General features: G+C 35.0%; 1 protein-coding gene across 9 annotated transcripts in view; it reads left to right on the top strand.

Moving 5' to 3' along the window:
• The window catches only part of LOC105498361 (leucine rich repeat containing 7), a 571,142-nt gene that overhangs the window by 490,935 nt on the left and 52,770 nt on the right, over window positions 1-27,437 (top strand). For all 9 annotated transcript variants that reach the window (XM_024798135.2, XM_024798136.2, XM_024798139.2 and 6 more), the window contains 2 exons: window positions 13,343-13,564; window positions 27,254-27,346. In XM_024798135.2, coding sequence (XP_024653903.2) covers window positions 13,343-13,564; window positions 27,254-27,346 — 315 coding nt within the window. The remainder of the gene's footprint in view (window positions 1-13,342; window positions 13,565-27,253; window positions 27,347-27,437) is intronic.

Below are 27,437 nucleotides of genomic sequence, written 5' to 3'. Positions count from 1 at the left end.
AGACTTCTTGAGTATATTCTCTGTGATTTCTGTCAATGCTTCTTGGTTGATGCTGTCACCGTTTTCCACAAAATAACCTGAGTCCTGTCACCAAAACTACCTGTGAAAGTGATACAACTGCACTGAATATTGACACGTCCAGCAAAATGGTAATTACACTAAATACAGGGTACCTTGCATAGGTGATACACTAAACTATGTAGTAAACTGTAATTAAAAAAAAAAAACTCGGCTTTTTTTCTTAGTTCTTACTAAGATCTTGTCTTCTGTTTTCTTTTAAGCAAAAGTTCAGGAGAAATGTTCACCTTAACTTTGTCTTTATTGGACCTTGAGCATATTAAACTTTGCTTCTCGGTTTTCCCATCTAAGAAGAAAAGACAATGATGCTTATCTGATAGAGTGGCTTTGAAAATTAACTATGATTATGATGTAAAATACTTACCACAGTGCCTGTTATATAAGTGTTTAATTAATGGTAGCTATTATAATTTTTATTATTTTGGATATAAATCTATGTGAATTATGGATAAGCTAACTTTCACTTAGCTTTGTTCCTAACAATACGTTGTTAATGAGACCAAAGTCATGAGTTATCATCTCTTTGAATTAGTTATCCATGAATACCGACTCCTCTCTTTACCTAGATGATTGTATTAAAAACATCTACAATGATGGGGATGGAGATATCTAGGGGTGAAAAAACAAAGATGAATCACAGCAACCTAAAATATTAGTCATGTTAATAGTGCAGAGTAAGTAGTATCATCTTGACTTATGGCAGAATATATTTAGTTAGTTATTATATATTCTGTCCCCATCCATAAAAGAGGCCACGTCTCAACATCTGAAACAGAATGCATAATTTACTGCTTGCATACAAATAACTTGCAAGGTACAACCTCTCTGAGCTAAATAGGATTTCAGGAAGCAAGGAGCTCAGTGATTGGTGGATTTTCAGAAGTTAGACTATTTAAGAATAGTTGGCGGCCGGGCGCGGTGGCTCAAGCCTGTAATCCCAGCACTTTGGGAGGCCGAGACGGGCGGATCACGAGGTCAGGAGATCGAGACCATCCTGGCTAACACGGTGAAACCCCGTCTCTACTAAAAAATACAGAAAACTAGCCGGGCGCGGTGGCGGGCGCCTGTAGTCCCAACTACTCGGGAGGCTGAGGCAGGAGAATGGCGTGAACCTGGGAGGCGGAGCTTGCAGTGAGCTGAGATCTGGCCACTGCACTCCAGCCTGGGCGACAGAGCGAGACTCCGTCTCAAAAAAAAAAAAAAAAAAAAATAGTTGGCAAAACTTTCACTGGGAGAAGCGTGGTTACTTGAGTCAGACTGTTGCTGACTGGTTGACTTTCAAGTGCAGTTTCTAAAGCAAGTTGTTATTGATTAATTACAACAGGTTTAAAATCAGTTTTTTCCAGTGGTTATTTATTGCTGTAGCCAGACAGTTAGACCTTCACTCTTTGCACTGCAGATAACTTTTTGTTCTCATTGCCATTAGAATGCTATATCCCAAGCAATACACTCAGTGTATTACATTATCTTCTTTAATCTTCACAATATTCTCTTAAGCACTAATTATTATATCTGCATTTTCATCTGATAAGCAGAAATCTTAGGTACCTTGCATAAGATTGCATAACTAAAAAGTGATAAAGCAAGGAATAAAACTCAGGTTCGTTTGACTCCAAAGACTATGTTATCTGTACTGTGTGTATAATTATTTTTTAATTAACTCCTGGCATTTCTGTAATCCCCTTCATTTCTTTAATTTTGCCATTTCAAGAATGCTATATAAATGGGGTCTGTATGTATGTAACCTTTTGGGATTGGCTTTTCCAGCATACTTCTCTGGAGATTTATTCAGGTTGTTATATGTGTCAATAGTTCTTTCCTTTTTATTGCCAAGTAGTATTCCATGGTGTGGATATATCACAGTTTGTCTATCATTTACCCATGGAATGATATCTGGGTTATTTTCTATCTTTGGCTACTATGAAGAAAGTTGCTATAAACATCTGTGCGCACCTTTTTGTGTGAACCTGTTTTCATAAGTCTCTGGGATGAATGCCCAGGAATACAACTGCTGGATCATATGGTACTTGCATGTTCAGTTTGTAAAGAAACTACCAAACATTTTTCCAGAGTGGCTCTACCATTTGACATTGCCAGCAGCAATATGTGAGTAATTTAGTTTTTCCTCATCATCTCCTGCATTTGGTGTTGGCACTGTGTTTTGTCTTAGTCATTCTGTTAGGTATGTAGTGATATATACACTTAATGAAAATTAACTCAGATTATGAGGTGAATTATGCAAATATTGTGGTTTTAATTTGAATTTCCATAATGACAAATAATGTTGAACATCATTTTATGTACTTATTTGCCTCTCTCTGAATATCCTGTTTGGTAAAATGTCTCTTCGTATCTTTTGTCCGTGTTCTAAATGGATTGTTTAGCTTTTTACCGTTGAGCTTGAGAGTTCTTCATATATTCTAGGTACTATCCTTTATAGGATACATGATTTACAAGTATTTTCTCCAACTCTGTAGCTTGACTTTTTTTCATTCTCTTAGCATTTAACATTTAAGTCTGTGATCTATTTTGGGTTAATTTTGATATAAGATATGAGACATAAGTCAAAGTTCAATTATTGTGCTTGTGGCTGTCAAACTGGGCCAGCATCATCTGTTGCAAAGATTCTTTCCTACATTAAATTGCTTTTGCATCTTTGTCTCAAATCATTTGGACATATTTTTGTCGATCTATTTATCAGTTCTCTGCTCTATTTCATTAGTCTATGTGTCTATTCCTCTGCAAATACAGTAACACATGATCTTTCTTGATTACAACTCTAATAAACTTCAAAATAGATAGACTGATTCCTCTCACTCTATACTTCTTTTTCAAAGTTGTTTTAGCTATTGTAGATTCATTGTCTTTCTGAATTTTAGAATAATCATATGTATTGAGATATAAATCTTGCTAGAATTTTGATAAGAATTAAACTGGTATATCAATTTGGAGAGAATCTTTAGTTTTTAAGTCTTTCATTCCATAAGTATAGTCTGTCTCTCCACTTATTTAAATCTCCTTGGATATCTTCATCAGTATATAAGTGCAGTTTTAAGCTTATAAGTTTTATACAAGCTTTGCTTAATTTATACCTAAGTATTGCATTTTTGAATGATTATGTATGGTATTGCATTTTAAATTTTCGTGTCCATGTGTTCATTGCTAGCATACATAAATACATTTGATTTGTGTATGTTTATCTTGTATCCCATGACCTTGCTAAACTCACTCATTAGTTTTAGATTTTTTTGGTTGCTGATTCTTTTGAGTTTTCTATCTAGACAATGTCATCTGTAAATAAGAGCAGCTTCTTTCTTTCTTTTCAATCTTCATGTGTTTTACTTCCTTTTCTTCCATTATTTCACCGACTACAACTTTCAGCACTATGCTGAATAAGAGCAGTGACAGCGTACATTTATGTCTGCTCCTGATCTTAGTGGTAAAGCATTTGGTTTTTTGCCATTAAGTATATTAGCTATACATTTTTGTAGATGCTCTTTATTGAGTAGAGGAAGTTCCCCCTCTATTCCTATTTCTCTGAACACTTTAATCATGAATGGATGTTGAATTCCGTCAAATACTTTTTCTGCTTCCATTGATATGATCACAATTTTTCTTCTGTAGCCCATTAATATGGTGCATTACACTGGTTGATTTTCAAATATTGAACAAGTTTTGTATCACTAGAATAAACATCTCTTGGTCATGGTATATAATTCTTTTTATATATTGCTAAATTTTCATTGCCAATGTTTTATTAAGGATTTGTGCATCTATATTCAAGATGGATATTGGTTTATAGTGGTTTTTTCTTCCCTACTTCCTTCCTTTGTTTATTCCTTTATTTCTTTGTTTTGGTTTTTTGTTTTGTTTTGTTTTGCTTTTTGGTATCAGGGTAATGTTTGTTTCATAAAATAAAGAAGTGTTCTCTTTTTTGTTTTCTGAAATAGATTACGTAGAATTGGTATGAATTTTTCTTTTTTCTTTTTTGAAACAGTCTCATTCTGTTGCCTAGGCTGGATTGCAGTGGTACAATCATAGCTCACTGTGATCCTCCTACTTCCACCTCTCGAGTAGCTAAGATGGCAGGTCTGCACCACCACACTGGCTAATATTTTATTTAAAAATTTTAGAGATGGAGTCTTACTATTTTGCCCAAGCTGGAGAATTCTTAATTAAATATTTGGTAGAAATGTCCAGTGAAACCATCTGGGTCTGGATATTTTTTTCCTGGGAGTTTTAAATTACTGATTTTATTTCTTGATAGTTGTAGGGCTGTTCAAGTTATCTATATTTTATATTGGGTGAGCTGTGGTAGTTTGTGTTTTTCAAGGAAGTAGTCCATTTCATTAGAGTTGTCAAATGTATGTATGTAGAGTTGTTTGTAGTATTACCTTTTTATTATTATGTCTAAAGGGTCTTAGTGATATCCTCTCTTCATTCCTAATTTTGGTTCATTTGTATCTTCCTTCTTCTTTCCAGTCTTGCTAGAAGTGTGTTGATTTTATTGATTTTTTCAAAGAAACCACTCTTTGTTTCATTAATTTGTCAGTTGTTATTCATTTTCAATTTCATTGATTTTTACTCTTCTGTTTATTAATTTCCTTCCTTTCGTTTACTTTGGGTTTATTTTGCTTTTCTTTTTTCTAGGCCCTTGACATGGGAGCTTAGTGATTAACTTGATACATCTTTTTTTCTAATACATGCAATTTACTGCTATTAATTTTCTTCAGCACTGCTCTAGCTGTTCCATGAATTTTGATATATTGTACTTTCACCTACTTAGAGTTTAAAATATTAATTTATTTCCCTTGACATGTCCTCTTTGAACTGTGGATTATTTAGAAGTGTGTGTTTAGTTTTCAACTGTTTGAAGATTTTTGTTTTTTCTGTTACTAATTTTTAGTTTGATTCCATTAAGGTTAAAGAACACATTCTATATTATTTCAATTATTTTAAATTTGTTGAATTTTGTTGTCTGTTTCGGGATATGATCTATCTTCATAAATATTCTATAGGAACTTGAAGAGAATCTGTATTCTATAAGTGATAATTGGATATGATTAGTTAATGGTATTGTTGAATTCTACCTTTTTTATAATTTTCAGCCTAGTTTTTCCATCAGCTATTGAGAGAAGGGTGTTAAATTTGACTAACATTTAGATTTTTCTGTTTCTCTTTCAGTTCTATCAATTTTGCTTAAAATATTTGCAGCTCTGTTGTTTAATGTGTACACATTTAGGATTGCTACGTTTTTTTGGTGAATTGAATCATTTTTCATTATATAAAATCCCTCTCTGTCTCTCATAAAGGTTTGTTTGCACTGAAGTCTACTTTGTCTGGTATTAATATAGCCATTTTCCTTTTCTTTCATTAATATTTGCATGATGTATCTTTTTAGATTCTTTTACTTTCTACCTGCCCATATCATTATATTTGAAGTGATTTCTTATAATCTGCATATAGTTAAGTAATGTTCTTTAATCTGCTGTGCCAAAATCTATCAATTGAATTCGTGTATTTAGATTTCTTACGTTTAAAGTAAGAATTGATACATTAAGATTTAAGTCTCAACTTAATCTTTTGTTTTCTGTTTATGCTTGTTTTTTTTTTAGCTTTTTTGTTTTCTTTTTCTTCCTTCCTGCAGGCCAGCTGAACATTTTTCAGAATTCCATTTTTATTTATACTGTTTTTAGTGTTATATATTTAGTTTTGAGTATTTTATATTTATAACATTTTTAGTATGTCTCTTTCTATAGCTTTTTTTAGTGGGTGCTCCTGGTATTACATTATATATACATATTTTACAAGAGTCTACTGTGTCATTGTTTACCAGTTCAAGTGAAGTACAGAAACCCATTATGTTCATCCTCCTCTGTGAATAATTGTCTTAAATATTTCCTCTACATGCATTTAAAGTCATATCAGATGGTGACATAATGTTTACTTCAATCATGAAACATAATTTCAAAAATTCAGGAGGGAAAAAAAGCTCATTGCATTTACCTGTATATTTTCTTACCATGTTCTTTCTTTCTTCCTAATGTTACAAGGTTTTTCTTTTACCGTTTCCTTTCTATTTAGGAAACATCCTTTAGACATTATTCTAAGATAGGTCTGGTAGCAACAAATTATCTTTGTTTTCTTTCACTTGAGAGTGTCTTTTGATTTCCCTTTCATAGCTAAAGAATATATTCACAGGTATAGAATTTCAGGCTGACAGTTCTTTTCTTTCTGCCTTTGAAAAATATTAGGCCACTACTTCTGTCATCCATGGTTCTCAATAAGATACCCACTGTTATGCAGTCTTCTTCCTCTATATGTGAGGTGTCGATTTTTCCTCTGGCTGCTTCTAAGATTTTTTCTTGTCTTTAGTTTTCAGAAGTTTAATTATAGTGTGTCTATATTAGTGCATTCTCACACTGCTATGAAGTAATACCCAACACTGGGTAATTTATAAAGGAAGGAGATTTACTTGATTCAGTTCCACATTGCTAGGGAGGCCTCAGGAAACTTACAATCATGGTGGAAGGCAAAGGAGAAGCAGGCACTTTCTTCAAAGGGCGGCAGGACAGACTGACTGCAAGCAGGGGAAATGCCAGATGCTTATAAACCCTCACATCTCATAATACCCACTCACTATCAGAACAGCATAGGAGAAACTGCCCCCATGATCCAGTTACCTCCACCTGGTCCCGCCCTTGACATGTGGGGATTATAGGGATTGTGAGGATTACAATTCAAGATGAGATTTTGGTGGGGACACAGCCAAACTATATCAGAGTCTATTCATAGATTTCCTTGGGTTTGTTCTATGTGGAACTCTTACTTCTTGAATCTGCTTCTTGCTTGCTTACTGAATTCTTGCTTCTTGAATCTGTAAGTTTATTTCTCTTACCAAATTTCAGAATTTTAAGCCATTATTTTATCATGTAATTTTTCAGCCCCAACTCCTTTCTCCTCTCCTCATGATAACGTTATTATTAGAACTTTTGTATAGTCTCACAGGTCCCTAAGACTCTGCTTATATTTTTGTCAACGTGTTTTCTCTCTGTTATTCAGATTGAATAATTTATATTGTCCTGTCTACCAGTTCACTGTTTCTCTCCTCTGTTTTCTACAATCTGCTATTAAACCTATTCACTGACTGAGTTTTTGATTTGTTATTTATTTTCAGCTCTAAAATCTCCATTTGTTTCTTCTTTATATCTTCTGTTTCTTTCCTGAGACTCTTTTTAATTTTTATGTATTTTTTACTGACATGGTCTTACTCTGTCTCCCAGGCTAGAGTGCAGTGATGTGATCAGAGCTCATTGCAGCCTGGACCTCCTGAGCTCAGGTGATCCTCCCACCTCAGCCTCCCGAGTAGCTGACACACATCACACCTGGCTAATTTTTTGTATTTCTTAAAAGACAGGGTTTCGCCATGTTGTCCAGTCTGATCTTGAACTCCTGTCCTCAACTGATACACCTGCCTCGGCTTCCCAAAATGCTGGGGTTATAGGGTTGAGCTACAATGCCCGAGATCTTTGCTGAGACTTTATATTTCTTTGCTGAAGGTTTCCAGTTTTCCTTTGGTTTCAAGTGTGTGTGTGTAATTGATCATGGAAGCATTTTTAAGTGGCTGTCTTAAAAGTAAGATAATTCTAACATCTTTGTCCTTTCAGTATGAGCATCTATCGATTGTCTTTTTTTATTTGGTTTGAGATCTTCCTGATTCTTGGTATGATGAGTGATTTTTTTAATTAAAACCTGGGCACTTTTATATTATGTTATAAAACTCTGTATCTTACTTAAAGCTTCTGTTTTAGCTGCCTTTCTCTGATACCACTCCAGTTGGGGAAGGGTGTGGTGCCGCCTTGCTATGGCCAGGTGAAGGCAGAAGTCCAATTTTCCAATTCAGCTTCCAGTGACAGTTGAGTCAAAGGCTCTTCATCATTGCTAAGTGAGGATGGAAGTTTCATCTCCCCACATGGTCTCCATTTAGTGGGGGTAGCATCATTACCACTGGATGATGGGGAAAGTCTTGACTCTCTACTAGGCCTTCTCTGACACCACCTCATTAGTAAGGTAAAGGGTGCTTCATTACTGCTGGGTAGGAGTGGAAGTCCAAACTCCTTGTGTGGTCACCACTGACACCATTGAAGAAGAGGGGCTTATTACTAGTTGATGGGAATGAATGCTGTGCACCTACTTGCCTTTTCTAACACCACTCTAACGAAAGTGTTTGTGTGCCTTGTGACATCCTCACAAGGGTAGAAGTCTAGGTTCAACACTTGACTTTTGCTGGCATTGTTCGGGGTGGGGCTACAGTTTTTCTCTATGGTGTTCAGTGGAGGAGTTATTGTCTAAAAGCATTCTGTCTTGTTAGACTGCATCTTTCCTATTCATTGGTTAGAGAGAGTAGACTTTTGTTGGAGCATTGTTTATACTTATTGGCATTTTCAGATTGTCTGCTTCTTCAGCTCCAAGTCTGTGATATATGACACAAAAATAAGCCCAGAGAACTTACCACCATGCTGTGACTTTTTCCCCAGGTCCCTAGCTAGTCTGCCTTCTCTTTATTATTCATAGTCTTCTTACATTTATGTGTGATGCCCAAGGTTTTTTAGTTGTACTTCATGGAAGAAATAGGGCAAAGTACATCTACCCCATCTACCTGGAAGCAGATGTCCTACTGGCCTAATTTTTAACAACTAACCTGCGTTTTAAAAAAAGTGGGGGTGCCACGGAAAACATGATGTGAATAGAAAGTAATAGGCCTGGGTTTTGTTGTTATTGTTGTTTTATAAAATTACTGATACTGACTTATTTATACAAGTGCTAATTCCTCGAAATCAGTAAGTAAAATATGCTTTGGAGATGATTCTGCTTCCACACATTTTAAGAACTCTTTTGGATTTAATTTTAGAGAATGAATTATGTTCTTTTGAACATTCTCAGTGGCGTAAATTGTAATCTTTTAAGGCAGTGTTTGATTTTTGGAAGCAAGCCCAGGTGGTTCAAGAGCCAAGATGGGTAATAAAACAGATGACCAAATTGGGTAACATAATACACTTCTCAGTCTAACACTCTTTTTTAAAAGAACGGCGTAAACCAAATCATTTTTACAGTGATAAAGCTATGTCTTTTATATTATACAAAACCTCCCAAATACTTCCAACTTTCACATAATAAGCCTGATTCGCTGTGGGATGAATTTTGCATGAACAGTGCCATTCGCTATCAAATCAACAATTCTTTTCTGTGGTTTTTGACATAAGTATTTTCTTGGGTCCGATAGATATTGGAGTTTTCCCTGTAAACTTTGACAGTTTTTAGGGGGTCAACTTCAAAACAACATATTCCATCACTCTTCTCCTCAAATACTTGTTATTTTTTACAACCAACCTCCCCTTGAAAGTTCCAAACAAATGTCAAATCTTCTCTGTTTCTTTTTACTATTCAAAATGTGTAGCACAAGCTTTACAGAAACCTTCATGTTCAAATTTCCCTTCAGTATGAGTCAGTGTTCTCACAGCTAACCCTCTGCATGAATAAGTTTAATCTCTTACATTTTCTGCATTTTCATCAGTTCTTTGAACTTCATCATGAACATCCTTATTACTTTTCTCAAGCCTTTGTGCCAGTAAAAAACAACTTCCTCTTTATAGTCCTTCTGAACCATTATTGTCCCTCTAGATGTCTTGTCATTTACGTTTGTTTAACTTTACAAAAAACTGTGTTAATTCTTTGCTTTCTACAGTTGTCATTCCCCAACGTCATTCATCACAGCCTATAGCCCAAGAGAGACAAAAAACTGCTGCTGCTACTGCTGCTGCTGCTGCAAACAGAATGACTTTACAGCATGTTCCTTTCATGCCTATTGTTTGTTTTGCCAAGCCATCTAAGAGCATAAGCTTAATTACTTCATAGTACTAGATTACTAAATACAAAAGCATCATCCTATTTGCTTAACTATAAAGCTCAAAGTCACATGTGCAACATCTAAAACAGATGATAGACCTAATCCACTAAGTAGGAAATTGCCTTTTGGCAAATTAAAGAGCTGCTAACGAAATTGAATAATATATGCTCTCGCTCAACAACTTGATCCTTTTGTTCCTTTTCATGGTTCCTTTTCACTTCATGGTTCAACTAATCGGGGTGGGTGTCAATTTGCGGGGAAAGGGTTGCAGTATAATGTAGTGTTTAAAAGGACGACCTTTGATAGACAGACTTTGTTCAAATGATGGTGCTGTCAGGTTACCAGTTGTATTACTTGGGAAATTTACTTAACCTCTTCCACCCTTAGTTTTGTCCTCAGTAAAATTGTATAATAAAAATTACCTCTTAACACTATTGTAAAGTTTAAAGAGGTAATATGTATATGGTGTTTTAGCACATTTGCACTGAGTGTTTGGGTGGTAGCTATTATTTATTAAATGCCAGTTACTGTGTCAGTCATTAAAAACTGTAAGTAAAATATGATGCTTGCTCTCAAAGAGTTCAAAATCAGCATAATCTTGAGCTCACATCCTGTCCTATTAGAAGAAAAAATACACCCAAAAAGTAAGTCTGAAGGCTATTACACCGGGAGTTCAAGGCTGCAGTGAGCTATGATCACACCACTGTACCCCAGCCCAGGCGACAGAGTAAGCCTCTGTGTCTACAAATAAAAATTAAAACTAAATTCAAATAACAAAGGCTATTATAGTTCTCCAATATATAGCATTTGCTTTTCACCCTTGAATAGACTAGTACTATAATACTCTAATCAACAAAGTAATCCATAAGCAGTTATTCATTTTCTCATGTAGATTATATTTCATGGAACCAAGCTATGTTCTGGATCCTTCTAAGTTTGTCTGGGTGGAAAAATGCTTTGCTTATCTATATGATCACTTTCAATTAAACTGCCAGTTGTCACTTGCACTGGTTCAAGCACTGACTGAAGACCCATGAATATTCTGCCAGTGGAAGCAGATGTAAACTTAAAAATCAGTTGATTTCTCAGTAGCCAGGCCAGTCACCCTCAGTCAGATAGTTCCACCCCCAGCTCCTCTGACTCCTGAAATCATTTTCTCTAGCTATGTAACTGGGCATGCCAGTGAGTTCATTCAAAATACAGCAGCGCAGGCCAAGCACTGTGGCTCAAGCCTTTAATCCCAGCACTTTGGGAGGCTGAGGCCGGTGGATCACTTAAGGTCAGGAGTTCGAGACCAGCCTGGCCAACATGGTGAAACCCTGTCTCTATTAAAAATACAATTAGCTGGACATGGTGATGCAGGCCTGTAATCCTAGCTACTTGGGAGGCTGAGGCAGAAGAATCACTTGGACCTGGGAGACGGAGGATGCAGTGCGCCAAGATCGTGCCACTGCACTCCAGCCTGGGCAACAGAAAAAAGACTCCGTTGCCAAGAAAAAAAATAATAATACAGCAGATCAGAATGTGATACTGAGCTTATCATGGCTGTCCTCTCCTCCAAACAAAAACACAGTGCAACTTACACCCCCTGGAAAAAAAAGAAAAGATATTCCATGGCAGCAAGCAAGAATTGAATTTGCAATAAGGAAAAACTTGACCACAAGGGTGTTCAATGTTCTAGAATGGCTGAAAAGGCTGAAATATCTTCTTTCATTAAGATTTCTGAGAAGGGAATAGATATAATGGAGAAATACAGATTTGCCCTTTATGAGGTTATCTTAGTTGTATTTATGAGGTTATAGATCTGTAATCACTGGATATGTGTTGGACAGAGTTGGGTTGATAATTGATTTCACATTGTGCTGGTATAGTCTGAAGCCCTTTTTTGCATCTTTTCCTCCAGTTTCTCATGTGTGAGATATCTTTACTGTTTTTGAATGTAAACAATTGTAAATGATACCAAGACAGTCAATTGGACATCTAAAATATAATCAAATGGTTGTTTATTTTGCCTTACATATTGCCAAATTATAATTTTGAATATTTTCTTTTGAAATTGTCTCTTGTTTGGAATCCAGTAGTATATTTTTCCTCTGCAAATGATTTTTCATTATCACTATAGTATTTTTTATGTTGCTCTTCTTTAAAAACTTTAAAATAATTAAATTTAATCTCTTCCATGAATACTTATTTAATAATTATCTTTTTATGACTCCAGCCTAACTTTTTCATAGTAATCAAAAATCTTGATTAGTCAGGAAATTTCACAAGCTTTCCTAGCTAATGAATTCAAAGATGAAATTCACTTTTGAATTCATGTCACCTATCCTTAAAAGATCAATAGGAAAGAAAATGAATTCAGGAAATAAATCCCCACATCTTTCAATAGTAATGGGTGAAGTACTAAGCACAGCATTAAAATATATGTTTAAAATTATTCATGATCAGCATTCATTTTCCATTTTAGACTTCCATGTTAAGCCATTCTCAGTTTAGAAAGGCATATTCTGGCTTACCAGCTCACACACAAAACTGCTTGCTTGGTTGGTAGAAAAGACATCAGACAGAATGACGCAAGGAGCTGGTGCTAAAATGAAGGTGAGAAAACAGGAGTCAACAAAGAAGTAGGGGTATGATCATATCATTTAAAGATGAGAGACCGCAGCAAGCATACCCTCTCTCCTCCACCTTTAAGAATTTTGAAATTATCATTATCCGTTTAAATAAGGGGTACTGATTAATCCATCTGGAAGCTCATGACCAGATGATCTTCTGCAGAGAGAGCTCATTTTGAAGACGTTTCCATAGCTAGTGCCCCCACAGGAATTTATCACATGATTAATTTTTAATGTAACTTAGAGATTTCAAAGGCTGTATTTGAATAATGGTGATAATTGATAAATATTGGTTATACTCATCTGAACAAACTTAGTTGCTTCCGAATCAGAAAACTGTTTCCAGCATTTCCCCCCTGGTGTTACATATATTGACATCTCTCTGTCTCTCTCTGGTATATTTCAAGATGAAATATCAGATACAGCTTCCCTTTAAGTTGTGACTTAATTTTCTTCCTGAGATTTTTCAAACTGAATTTTGTTCCTTTAAAGTGAGGTTAAAATTATCTCTGGCAAGCCAGCAGATGACTATGAATGTATTTAATGTGACCTTGCTCCAATATTAACATTTTCACAAACCACAGTAGGCAGACCCTTACTGTTTCTTCATTATCCCTTCCGGCCATGACTGAGAGCCCAAATGGTGCCGCTTTACCAGAGAAGTATTCTGTACATGCTTTCTACTTTAATCACATCCTTTCAGCACCATGAATCTTTGCCTGACAGATTATCTTCTCCACAGGCAGGCAGCCATATCCAGACGTTGATGGGGTCCCAAAGCCTTCAGCATCGCAGCCGGGAGCAGCAGCCATATGAAGGAAATATAAACAAAGTGACCATTCAGCAATTTCAGTCACCATTGCCTATTCAGATCCCCTCTTCACAGGCCACCCGGGGACCTCAACCTGGACGGTGCTTAATTCAAACGAAAGGGCAAAGGAGTATGGATGGATATCCAGAGCAGGTGAGAAGTGTTTCTTTATTACTGATGAATTTTCAGGAAAGAAAAGTCCAAACAATCCATGGTGTGCCTTCCCTCGTTAATGTGGTCCAGGACACAATGCCATCACCACGTTGAATGGGGTAGGGTCCTCTTTGTGGGGACTTTTATCCTTCTTTCCGGTGGTTAAGTACTACAACATATAGGGATTTATGGTTGGTAAAATACCCGTTTTACAAAAGGAAAAATTGATGGGGCGGAATAATTTTTCCAGTACTATCCTACACCCTGTCCTACCCACTCCTCACTCCAATTTAGCTCTACAGTACAGATTTTGAATGTTATAAAGGACTTCAATGGATTAGGTATGTTTACCAAGTCCTCTGGTGAAACCTACAGTGTGAAAGTAAACTGTTTTATTTCCCCCATCTGTGGGAAGATATCTTTTAAAAGTCCTATCTTCGGATTGTTGAATGGTGCAGAGATAAAGCTTTGCTGTGAAGATGTGAAGATAACTATAAAGAACAGTTAGAAGGGAAATGTTTCTGACATGCTTCAAGTTACTGATAAATGCCATGTAGCGAAAACAATTGCATTCTTCAAACCTATCTAAAATTAAGGTTTGCTTTTCCATTGTAGAATCTGTTTTAGTTCCTTAGGACTGGAAAACTGAATGGGATTGCATCTATTGAACTATATTAATCTTAGAAAGTAAAACATTTAGATCTTAATACACTCTTAAAATTAATTTCTCTTATTTCATTATTCAGATAGATAGGCTACATTCCTACTGACTTTTCTAACTTTTAATATGGTCTATAAAAGCTTCATTTTATTATTACTTATCAAAGTTTTACGTATCTCCTCACCTGACTTTCTAAACATATCAAAATTAACTTCATTCTCCAGATTTTACCTTTATATTGTTGAGTCATTTATCATTTGGATTCCAGGGGCTTTAAACATCTCCTCTATTTCTTAATATCCTTCCTGAAGCCTAGATTATGTACTAATCATTCTCAGAATCATAGGTACTTTTTAAAGATAATTTTCTCCCTCTCCTGCCTTAATCTAGGTCAAGTGTTGAATTTAAGGTATTATAAACCAGACAGGTGCCTTTAATCTGATAATGATATGGGGTTTTTAATTCTCCAGATACTCTTAAAAGTTAATACAATTTTAAATTATGCTTTACCAAAGGCATCTTAGGAGGTTAAAAAATTGTTCATAGATATTACTTGCCCACAAGTATCATAACTCAAGCGAGTTCTCTGATTTAGTTATTCTTATTAAAAGCTACATGGTTTTTTCCTCCCAGAATCAATGCATTTGAAAATCCACTGAGATTAATGCTCTCTGTTCTCACCTACATTGAAAAGTAGGTTTAGTGTTAGCATGCAGTTATTCTGAACACCCCAAATTTAAAGGCTATTTTAATACTATTTCTCAAAAATATGTAAATTATATAAAGTTTGACTAGTAAGAGAATTACTAAGTTTTAAAGTTTACACATGTATTGAGTTTAGAACATTATGATTATTTCAGAAAAATGTATTTATAGTAGCTCTCAAATGTTTTCATTCCCAGCTTGATAACATCAAGTGCCTTTCAAACTGAGAGATAAAATTGAAACATTCAATTGAATGCTTAAACCTGTCTGAACTATAACTCAGAATTGTAGAACTGCCTATATGTTAAGGAAGGGACTTAAATATAACACCTTTTGGTGTCCCAGTTTTTTCTGCCTTGGTTTCAAGCTGAAATGGTTTTGAATGTATTGTACATTTCAAAATAGCTAGAAGTGAGGACTTGGAATGTTCTCAACATAGAGAAATGATAAATCCTCGTGGTGATGGATATTCTAAACACCTTGACTTGATTACACATTCTGTGCATGTGACAAAATATCACATGCACCCCATGAATATATATACAAATATCATTATGTTTCAATAAAAAAGACTTTGGAGTGAAAGAAAGCCTAAAGGCATTTAAACAACCAGTTCTGGTCCCCAAACTATGCTACCTCTCATCCCGTTATAAATCTTGAGTCAGTTTCTTAAAGCTGTTTTTGCAGTTGGCCAGCTCATATTGGCACATTGCCATGTGCTCCTCTTCCCAGTCACACCTTCAGTGACATCATCTTAATAGGTTGAAGTTGTGGGAAAAATTATACCAGGAACATCAGCAAACACTGCGAATTAAGGCACTCCCCCAACCCCAACCAGTTGTTTATTAAATATTTTCCAGCACACTACTGACTACTACCCTGATTTCTTTCATCTCTTTTTCTTTCTCTAACCTGTCCCCTTCTTCATTTAGCTTAGTGTTCAAGAAAGAGACACTAGGACTAGGTCTCAGAATTTGGAGTTCTAGTTTCATGTTTACGTTTATGAGCCACTTGTCCACTTGTCCTTGGCCAAGTTATTAACTCTTCCTGAGAGTCAGTTTCTCTCCTGATAAAATGAGAGCATTGCTACCCACCAACGACATTCAAAAAGAATTTGTGAGAGTCAAATAATAAACTTCTACACACACACACACACACACACACACACACACACGCACACACACTCTGTAAGCTTGGCACTGAGGGTATAGAAACAGAAAACAGAAGAAATAGAATATTTTAAGAATTCAAATATTTGAAGAAACTTAATGATTATCAGTCCCAACCTCCTTCATCTAAAGATAGAAAAACAAACCAAAAAACATTAAAAGAGGCTGAGAGATTATATATTTCACTCTCATAATGAAACTATTTCATATGTTTTTTACTTTCCTAAGTTATATTTCTTTTGAAAATTCAGACCTTTTTAGTAAGTATATGTGGCTGTGTGTTTTAAAAGAAGACCTGTATTCCAAATTTAACAAGGAAAAAAATGGAGAAAAACATTTAAAACATGTAAAGACTTTATGGAGCTTCACATGAAAATTATAGAGTAGTGATTTAAGTGTAAAGAGCAGTGATGTAACATAAAATTTCTAATGTACATTTGGGACATATAAATCAAAACATTCTATTTTAATAAGACATTTCTAGTGGTGCTATAAAAGAGCCATAAAGAGAAAAGCAAAGTTCAATTTAAATTATCTAACAAATGGTAAATTTGGTCAGGTACAATATGGAAAAACCTAAATTATTCAACATTTTTAAGAGCGAGGAGACACAATAAATGTGGTGCAAAGAAAGTCTACTCAGTATAATAACACACAATAATTTCTGTTAAAGTAAACCTTGGAAACTTTAGTTAAACAGTAGTCACTTATTGAAATACTACAGGTAAAACAAAATCTGATTACAGTGAATACATGTTTTTTGATTCAGGGAAAGGAAATCTGAATGAAAATAGCAAAGAAAGGGACAGCAGTTACCATATATTAAGCACCTGCTATGTGTTTTACACTCTTATTTCTCACACACAGGTATGGCAGCAGAGGCATGTGACCTGTAGAGTTGCATAAGGTCCTGCACTTAAAAGGGCCCCGCATTTGGATTAATGCCCTGCTGTCACCATCTTGTAATTCTTAATAATTTTTGATAAAGGAGCCCACATTTTCATTTTGCATCAGGTCCAACTAATTATATAACTGGGCCTGCTTAACATATACTATTTTATTTAATCCTCGTAATAATCTTATTTTATTTTTACAAGTGAAGAAACCAAGGCAGAGAGAAAATAATTTATGGAAAGTGTAATTGGCCAAGCTGGAATTTTAAGTCAAATTTTTTCTGACCCCAATCTGAGTCCTGTGTCCTAATCTTACTGTAAAATTCACCACATGATCTCAATGCCCTCTCTGTCAAATGATATTAATTAAAGCTGCCTGAACTATAACTCAGCATTAGAGAACTGCCTTATGGAGTGTTCAAGTGAACTCATGAATACTTCCAATTGCTTAGAAAAGAGAAAGCTACTGAACAAATGGAAATTATTATTAATGAAAACATACTTCTATATCCCTTAAGGTCACCCAAAGAACTGGTGTCTTTTTAACCTGATTAAAATAAGTTCCATGTGGAAATGAACATATATAATCAATGCCAAAACTGACGACATTGAAAGAATTAGAATGAGTGTCATTTGTTATGTAAGCGGAGTAATGAACTTTGTTTAGCCATAAAGAAGCATTTAGTAAGCTTTGAGGCTCCCCTTCAGTGATAAAACCATCTAAACTTTCAAACCAGCCATCACAATAAAAAGGATAAAATATTCAAGAACTCTAGAAACCTAAACTTCTAGTTTAATGAACTTATTTTCATGTTTATTTTTCAGAAATAACAAGTATCAAGTCTGTTTTCAACTCTAGGTTTAAATTAAATATATGGAAGTTATGTTTCAACTATAAAATGTTACCCAGATTCAATGTATTAATTTCTGTAAACTATAAATCTGACTTCAAATAATATCTGCAGCAAAAACCATATACATGTCACCTGAAGTTCATTATCAAGGGATTTTACTTGAAAAGGAGATTTTAATGCATAAACCATTTAGATTACTTACAAACATAATAGAGGGTAAGAGTCAGAGTTGTATTAAGTAGTGAACTGAATAAAACAGCCAGAAAGTGAAGGTTTGACTTCCATTCCACATGGAAAACTCTTCAGAATAGTCATCCTATTAGATCTTTCATTTGTGTCCCAGCGGAACTAAAGAAGCTTAAAGATCCCATCCACCTTATCCTCCCCTTCACAATATGGTGTAATGCTTTATATAAGTTGTTCTTAACCACAGCTGCAGAATCTGTTGAGGGGCTTTAAAAAATCCTGATGTCTTGCTCTCATCCCCAGATACACTGATTTTAGTAGTCTACATGTGACCTGGGCAGTGAGACTTTTGAAAATTCCCCAAGGTGCTTCTATTGTGTAGCCAAGGTTGAGGAGCACTGCTTTAGATATTCTGTAGCTCAACAATTTATCAGCTGAATAATATATTACAATATCACTATTTAAAAGCATACATAAGTTGCCCATAAGCTGTTGGATATTTTTAAAAGAAACTAACGTCATCTTTGTTTTTCCCTTTTACAAATGTGTAATACAAGATAGAGTATATTTAAATAAGTAGATAATATAGATGCCAAAGTGGAAATAAGAAGGACAAACATCAGCATGATGCTTCAAACCTTTCAAAACCCTTTTATGTATTCACTGATTTAATTGATAATGCTGTGATATAGGTAGAGCAGTTTTCATTTTATAGACTACAAAACTAAGACTAAGAGAAGTTAATGTCTTGCCTGTAGTCACACAATTTAGAAGCTGGGCTGGGATTAGAACCGAGTCCCATGAGTCTACCACATTACATGCTGCAGCCTGCTGCACTAGAGCCAAGCACACAAGTCAAGATTAAATTCACATTGGAAGAGTGAAACGATGGAAAAATACACCCTTCATTCCATGTCTGCCCTGGACAAGAGGACCTCCCAAACATATCAAAATGGCAGGAGCCCAGCCAACCTAACACATCAGGATAGCAGGAGCTCTATGGCTGTCTCCTGCCAGTGCCTGCAAGTATACATGTGAACTAAAGTTTGTGTCTGAAAGAGAACTTGTAAGCTCACATTAGAATCAGCCTCAGAAAGTTATAAAAAATGATATGCATCCATCATATTTAAGGGGAAAAAGTTCCAAAACGTACTCACAAGGAGATGCTGTAGTCTATCCTGGAAGAAATCATTTTAATACTTAATATTATGTGGAATACATAAAACAGTTAGCTGAGAGACAGGATTTCAGACATCTCTTTAGATTAGATGCTGTGGTCAGCTGCCCAAAGAGCACTCAAGAGTTCCAGGTGAGGACTTCATTTATTGTGTGCAGGTGAAGAAAACTACATTCTGCTGAGTGATGTAAGAAGAAACATTTGGAGAGATTTGTTTTATTTAAATTATAAATTTTTTAATTAAAAGGGAATAGTTCAATAAAGGTAGTTGTAAAATAGGTATTAATGTGGTTTTAATCTATGTTATTTACTCAAATTATTTCAGGGACATCCTATACCTTATCCTGTCCCAGTTAAAGAATTGCTGTTTGTGAATATTTCCCACATAGAATTTTATTCTCCAGTCATCAAAATAATGCTTCAGCTCTGAATTCATAATTCATAGTGTGAAACAGAGAATGTGTAACTCAACATCAGAAAGTCTGTCAATCGACTTTATAAGTTGTGTGCAGTCACATGGCAGAATGCAGTAAACATTGCAGTGGGAATAAAAAGATTTATTTCAATGTTGCACTAAATACATATTATCTTATTGGTTTCCTTAAGTCCAAAATGAAGGAAATGAAATGACTAATCTTTAAAATTTATTTCCAGACTAAAAATGCATTTGAGTTTCTGTTTCCTAGATACATACAGAATCAGCTAATTTTTTCTGAAAGACCTAGAAAATGCTACATCTGGGGATTTTATTAGTCAATCTTGATACCAGTACATCTTTTTTTTTTTTTTTTTTTTTTTTTTTTTTTTTTTTTGAGACAGAGCCTCTGTCACTCAGGCTGGTGTGCAGTGAGGCAATCTCACCACAGCCTCCACCTCCTGGATTCAAGCAATTCTCCTGCCTCAGCCTCCTGAGTAGCTGGGATTACAGCATGCTCCACCACACCCAGCTAATTTTGGTATTTTTAGTAGAGATGGAGTTTCGCCATGTTGGCCAGGCTGGTCTCGAACTCCTGGGCTCAAGTGATCCACCCATGCCAGCCTCCCAAAGTGCTGGGATTATAGGCGTGAGCCATCGCACCCAGCTGACCAGTACATCTTTTTGAAAGATTTAACTAGGAATTTCAGCTGGATTTGAATCTTTCATTCACAACAGAAAAAGATTTGAAAATAGAAGAATTTGTATTTCAAAAAATATTAATTATCCTTGAATATTAACATATATACATTTTTATAATCACTGTTTCCTTTTTGAGCCTATTTCATGGGCTTATTAGAAATTTTGGAAAATGCAAAGAAGTTTTATGTGTATTTTGTGTGGCTAAGTAATGCACATAATGTAAGTCAAAATGAAAAGTTATAATAGCTTATTACTGCATAGCACTCTTTATCATAAAACTGCTGTTATATAATAACCCATAAAATGAGGAGCTAAAAGTAGCAGTAACTTTAATTTCAAGCTTAATTTACATGCCATGAAGCATTCTTTCTGCTCCTGTCAAGTCTTACAGTCAAATCTCCATCCTCATCTCATTTGACCTCTCAGCCATGTGGTTTGACCTTTTTCTTGAAACATTTTCTTCACTTGGCTGCCAAAATTCTATTGATTTTCCTCTTACTACACCAGCCATTATTTCCTGGTTTCTTTGTCGATTCCTCTTCTGTCCTTGACCTCTAAATGTTGGAGTGATCTAGTGCTTGGGACTTGACTCTTGTCTATCCATACTCTTCCCTGAATTCAGTTCTAGGCTGAGTGACTCCAAAATTTGTACCCCCAGCCTTGTTCTCTCTCCTTTACTCCAGATGTTTCTATGCAATTAGCTACTTGTTGACATCTCATCCTGGATGTCTGATGAGTTTCTTAAACTTAGCATGGTTTTAAAAAACCACTTCCTGCTGCTAACTCTACCAAACCTACTTCCCTCCTAGACTTCCCCATTTCAGTTAATGGCCTATCACCCTTTTGATATGACCAAACATCCTTGATTCCCCTTCCTCACAGCCTACACTCAATCCACAGCAATTTTATCAAGATATGCCTTGAACCCACCACTTCTCACCACCTGCACAGCTACCATCTTAGTTGGCCGTAACCTCAGTCCTGACTACTTCAAATGCCTCGATATTGCTTTCTCTTCTTCCAGTTTACCTCCCTTTTGTCTATTATCTACTACTAAAGTGATCCTTTTTTAAAAACATAAATTATATTACACCATTCTTCCTCTTAAAACGCTCTAGTGGCTTTCAAAATTTCTGAATAAATTGTACATACTTACTATGGCATAGTGTCCCTGCAGATCTGGCCCCACCTTCCTTTCCTTCTATTCTTTCCGTAGCTCTGTCATGATGACCTTGTTTTTTAACGGCTTTATTGATATAATTTATATACAATAAAGTTCACCTGCTTAAAGTGTATAATTTATTGTTATCATTACATTTGTACAGTTGTGTAACTATCACTATAATCTAACTTTACAACATTTTCATCATTCAAAAAGAAACTTTGCATCCATGAGCAGTCACTTTCCATACTCCCTCCAGCCCTAGACAACCACTCATCTACTTTCTGTCTCTATATATTTGCCTATTCTGTACAATTAATATGAATGGGATCATACAATACATGTATTTTTGTGATTTGCTCCTTGCACTTAGCATAAAGAACTGAATGTAGCATGTATCAGTATTTCGTTCTTTGTCATTGCTAAATGATACTCTGTTGTATGAATATACCACATTTTGCTTATGCATTTATCAGTTGATGGTTGATGACCATTTGGGTTGTTTCTACTTTTTGGCTATTAAGAATAATACTGCTCTGAACATTAATGTACAAATTTCTGTGGAGATATATGTTTTTTTCTTGGGTAGATACATAGAGGTGAAATTGCTGAGTCATATGGTAATTATATTTAGCATTTTGAGGAACTGCCAAATTCTTTTCTAAAAGTAGTTACAACATATTAATTCTGAACAGCAATGAATGTGGGTTCCACTTTTTCCACATCCTTACCAATACTTATTATTGTTTGTTGTATTATAGCCATCCTGTTCATTAGTATCTCATTGTCATTTTAATTTACATTTCTCTAATCACTAATGATATTGGGTATATTTTCATATACTTTTTGAATGTTTATATATCTTCTTTGGAGAAATATCTTTAAAAAATATTTTGCCTATTTTTACATTTGGATGTCTTTTTATTATTGGATTGTAAAAGTTATCTACATATTCTCGATATACAACCTAATCAGATATATCATTTGCAAATATTTTCTCTCATTCTGTGGGTTTTCTTGTCACTTTTTGATTGTCTTCTTTGAAGCACAAAAGTTTTTAGTTTTTATGAAGTCCAACATATCAGTCTCTTATATCGTCTTTGGTTTCATATTTAAGAATCATTGCCTAATCTAAGGTGATGAACTTTACTCCTTTTGTATTTTCATCAAAGAGTTTTATAATCTAGGTCTTATGTTTCAGCCTCTGGTCTACTTTATGTAACTTTTGTGTATGGTGTGAGATATGAGTACAGATTTATTCTTCTGCACATGGGTATCTTGTCCCAGCACCATTTGTTGAAAGACTCTTCTTTCTCCCAGTGAATTACCTTGAACCCTTTGTCAAAATCATCTGACTATAAATGTTAGGATTTATTTCTGGACTCTCTATTCTATTAAATTGATCGATATGTTCATCCTTATGTCATCTTGTTGTTTCTTGACTTTGTAAAGACCAATCCATCTTCAGGGCATTTACAATTGCTATCCCCTTTGCTTGGGATAATGTTTCATTTTTCTTATTGTTCATTGTTTGATCTTTGACATCATTCACATTTCTGCTCAAATGTGACATACTCAGAGAGGGCTTTTTTACCTACTGTATCGAAAATAGCTCTTTCCCGAGGCAAGAATAAGCTTAAAATAAATAAATAAGTAGAACAACTCCTGACTCCATTTCACTTACTCTCTACTACCTTTCCTGCTCTTTTCCACAGCTCATCCCACTATCTGAAATTACTTATTTGTTGTTTATGTTTGCTACCTGTCTTCCTCATTAGAATGTAAGTTCTTTGAGGTCAAGGATGTTTTTATCTGCCTGGTACTTAGTAGGGAATCAATAAATATTTGTGGAATATTTATAAATATTATGTGGAATAAATATTATGTGGAAGTCATACATCATTATTTCTGCAACAGTTTTTATTGTCAAAGCTATGACAGTTTTCCAGAGTAGTTTATTTCAAAGTCATTGACAATTGAGGCACTCTTTGAATAGCTGACACTCTTTCTTTCTAAAACTCATCATGTATTTTAACAAGGAGTCATGTCATCATATCCTTTTTATTGAGAAAGGCAGGGAGAATTTTAGCCTTTATTCTTTATTTATTTACTTATTTATTTATTTATTTATTTACTTATTTATTTTAGTGAGAGGGCTCACCCAGGCTGGAATGCGGTGGCACAATCATAGCTCACTGCAGCATCAAACTCCTGGTCTCAAGTGATCCTCCTGCCTCAGCCTCCTGAGTATCGAGGACTACACGTGTGCACCACCATGCCAAGCTAATTTTTGTAACAATCCATTTTATCAAAAAAGCCCTTCCAAAATAAGACCCAGTATTGTAATTAGAGTAAGATTAACACAGACTGGAAGTATCAAGTAAAGTAGAATTACAGAAGCAGACTCTGAAATACCATTGATTGCACTACTACTGGATGTGTTTTCAGCCAAAACATTCATTCTTTAAAACCAGTCTCTTAAAAGAAAACTGAGGCTGGCATGGTGGCTCACGACTATAATCCAAGCACTTTGGAAGGCTGAGGTGGGAGAATTACTTGAGCACAGGAGTTCAAGACCTCATCTCTACAAAGAAAATTTTAAAATTAGCCAAGCATGGTGACACGTGACTGTAGTCCCAGCTGCTCCAAAGACAGAGATGTGAGGATCACTTGAACGTGGGAGGCAGAGGCTGCAGTGAGCCAAAATTATGCCACTGCACTCCAACCTGAGAAACAGCAAGACCCTATCTCAAAAAAATAAAAAAATAAATAAAAAGAAAATTAAAATACTGGTTCTCATTAAATAAACTATTTATTAGCTTCCTAGACCTAATCTTTTACTAGAACACTGCATTTCCTCTTTGCTGATCCTCTTTAGTTTCAGACTGTTTCTTGGATGTAAGGTATTCTGTCCTCTTACATTTTATGGCTTCTTTGGGCCTTAGCAGGCAGGTGCAACTACTTATATGTGAGAGGAATACTCTCTCTGACATGCTTTATGAGACCCACTAGTCACAATACAACGTATTAGCCATATCTTAGCATGCCCAAGAGCAGTCTAGCTTCAGATCAGAATTTATGTTTGTCACATTTATAAAACTCCACTGTCATCTTTATTATTTCTATTATTAAAAAATATATTAAGGCAGTTCTTCATATACTTGGCACATGTGAAATTTGTCTCTCTTAGATTTTTAGTGCCTTCAAGATTTACAATAATATAAAATAGATATAGTCACTACCTTGAAAGAGAACAACTGGAAACTACTCTCAGCAATTTACTTTGTAAATTAAACCTGTTATATTTGTTTCCTTTGAGTTTTATAGTGGCCTGGAGAAAGCCAGAAGTGCATATACCTTCTACATATTATGTTGTGGCAATATGAAATATTCACACTAGAAAGATACAACCTCAATTTTAAATAATGTAATTGGAAATGCATAAAAACGTGGAAAAACACAAAAGAAAAATGATTTCATCATATTGGTTGCTTTCTTCTCATTTTCTAATTAATAAATAATAACAAAGAGATCAACTAGCATACTGAATAAAGCTAAAATATTTCTTTCAGCTACATCAGGCTATTGTAAGTTTATATTCATAAACTATTCATAAACTATGATCAATATAAAAATACAAAGTATTAGAAACTGTAAATTCTAGTACCTATGATAACTAGTTTTAACAAATCTAGCTGAATTGAAGGAAAAGTTATAACTAAACATCTTTAAAATAAGGGACAGTTCTTATAGTTTTACTCATAATTTAGAAACTATTCATTAATGACTACATAAAGATCACATTAGTGCATAGGTTTTCATCCAGGTTTTTCATCTTGTATTCCAAGTGAACTATCTAATAGTTAAACATTATATTTACTATTATGAAATATGACAATGAATTAAGTATAGGATTGTTAAACAGACAAACCTAATTGATCCAGGTTCCAGTGACAGTATGTGCTAATTAAGTCAGAAATAGGACTCAGTTTGCCTTGAACTAAGAGGTAGGGATTGAAGATAGATTCACAATCAAAATGTAAAGAGTATTTTGGGCATTTACATTTGCCATAAGCAAATTAATAGGCTAAGCAAGAATGCTGGGGGTAAAAATGTGCTACTTAAGAAGCAAATGTTTACAATCACGTTTAAGAACTTTTCCAGTATGTAGTTACGTAAATACAAAATACATGCCAAAGTATGTCATCTTATTTTTTTTCTTAACTCTTTATTAATCTTTTGCCTGCTAACCTTTGGTAACACTTGGTTCACCTAATACTTACTCTGTACTTAAAAGTTGTAAAAGAGCTGGGCACAGTGGCTCACACCTGTGATCCCAGTGCTTTGGGAGGTCAAGGTGGGAGAATCACTTGAGGACAGGAGTTCGAGACTAGCCTGGGCAACACAGCAAGACTCTATTTCTAGAAAAAGAAACAAACTAAAATTATTCAGGCATGGTGGCATACACCTGTAAGTCTCAGCTAGCTGGGAGGCTGAGGCAGGAGGATCCTTTGAGCCCAGGAGTCCAAGGCTGCAGTGAACTGATTGCAACACTGCACTACAGCCTGGGTGACAGAGTAAGACCTTGTCACTAAAATAAATAAATAAATAATACATAATAAAGTTACAAAGTGTTTTTTCTTTATGTAACCAATGTATACTGCCTCTTGGTCCAAAATCTTTCAATTATCTGGGATCACTCTGTCCCACTTTACCTGGAGAACCAACATTTTTACCATAGCCCACACACACATCTGCTGCTCAGGGTCTCCAGGAATTCTTAGGTTTGTTAGAGTTTCTCTAGGTCATCCCTGGCACTGATGTCATTTCTGCTGAGTTCTTAATCTACACTCTTTTTATTAACTTCTATTATTGCTATCATTTTTACTACAGCCTTATCCCAAGGCAGACCCTACTCCTAATGCCATCATTGCCCCATACTACTATAAAGCAAAAGACTTTCATGTTTAATAGACTTTTATTGATGATTTGTGATGTTGGGGAGGGAATATAACACAGAACATTAGGACGTTTGCCCTTGTGTTGCGTATTGGCCATTCTCTTTCCCTAGCAATGTCTCCATATTGTTGACCTCTTTCTTTAACTAGACCTCATCACACTGTTCTCCTCTTTCTTCTAAGGTTCCTAACTCCTACTCCAGGAGCTGCTGCTAGACTTGAAGCTCTCCACTGAGCATTTCATTTTTCCTTTTCTTCACCCTCACACAAGCTGTAGCTACTTTCTCAAACTAAAAGATCTAATATTCCTAAACAAAGAATTATCTAACAAGGAGATGAATTATTCTACTCCACTACAAAGCAGGCACAATTTATTTAAATAGCCGTATTTTCTCTCACTCTACATTTTAAAATTTTGTTTCACTTATTCAGACAGTCTTTCTAATCAACCTGAATACATGTGCATTTATGGTCTATAGCTAAGATAATGCATAGTATTTTAAGTGTTTATAAGACTTTTAATTTTTAAAAATGGCTAATCAAAAGTTAGTCCTGTACATGGTAACAAATAAGTACTTGCCAATATATTCTTGCCCAGGTAATTTCAAGCTAGTTTCCATCATAACTGATGCATATAGAAGCATTAAACCTTTGTCAAAGTTTATATTGCCTTTTGTGTATCAAGTCAACATAGGCTAACCCTAAGAAATCACGTGAAATGTGAATATTTTCTACTGAAATACAGTTATTTGAAAATATTTAGTTTTGATAGCTATTTACTTACCTTTTTATATCTTTTTTACACAGTTTTGTGTGAGAATAGAAAAGAATCCTGGCCTTGGATTTAGTATCAGTGGTGGAATTAGTGGACAAGGAAATCCATTCAAACCTTCTGACAAGGTAAGAAATGAATATCTTGTTGACAATTTTAATTAGAAAAATACTATCTACTACCGTAACAAAGGTTAGAAAAAAAGTTCAAGGGTTTTTG

This window comes from Macaca nemestrina, chromosome 1 (genome assembly GCF_043159975.1).
Source record: "Macaca nemestrina isolate mMacNem1 chromosome 1, mMacNem.hap1, whole genome shotgun sequence".
In the NCBI taxonomy this organism is placed as follows: domain Eukaryota; kingdom Metazoa; phylum Chordata; class Mammalia; order Primates; family Cercopithecidae; genus Macaca; species Macaca nemestrina.
Note: the sequence above shows the minus strand (reverse complement) of the source record. Positions and strands in the feature narration are given on the sequence as shown.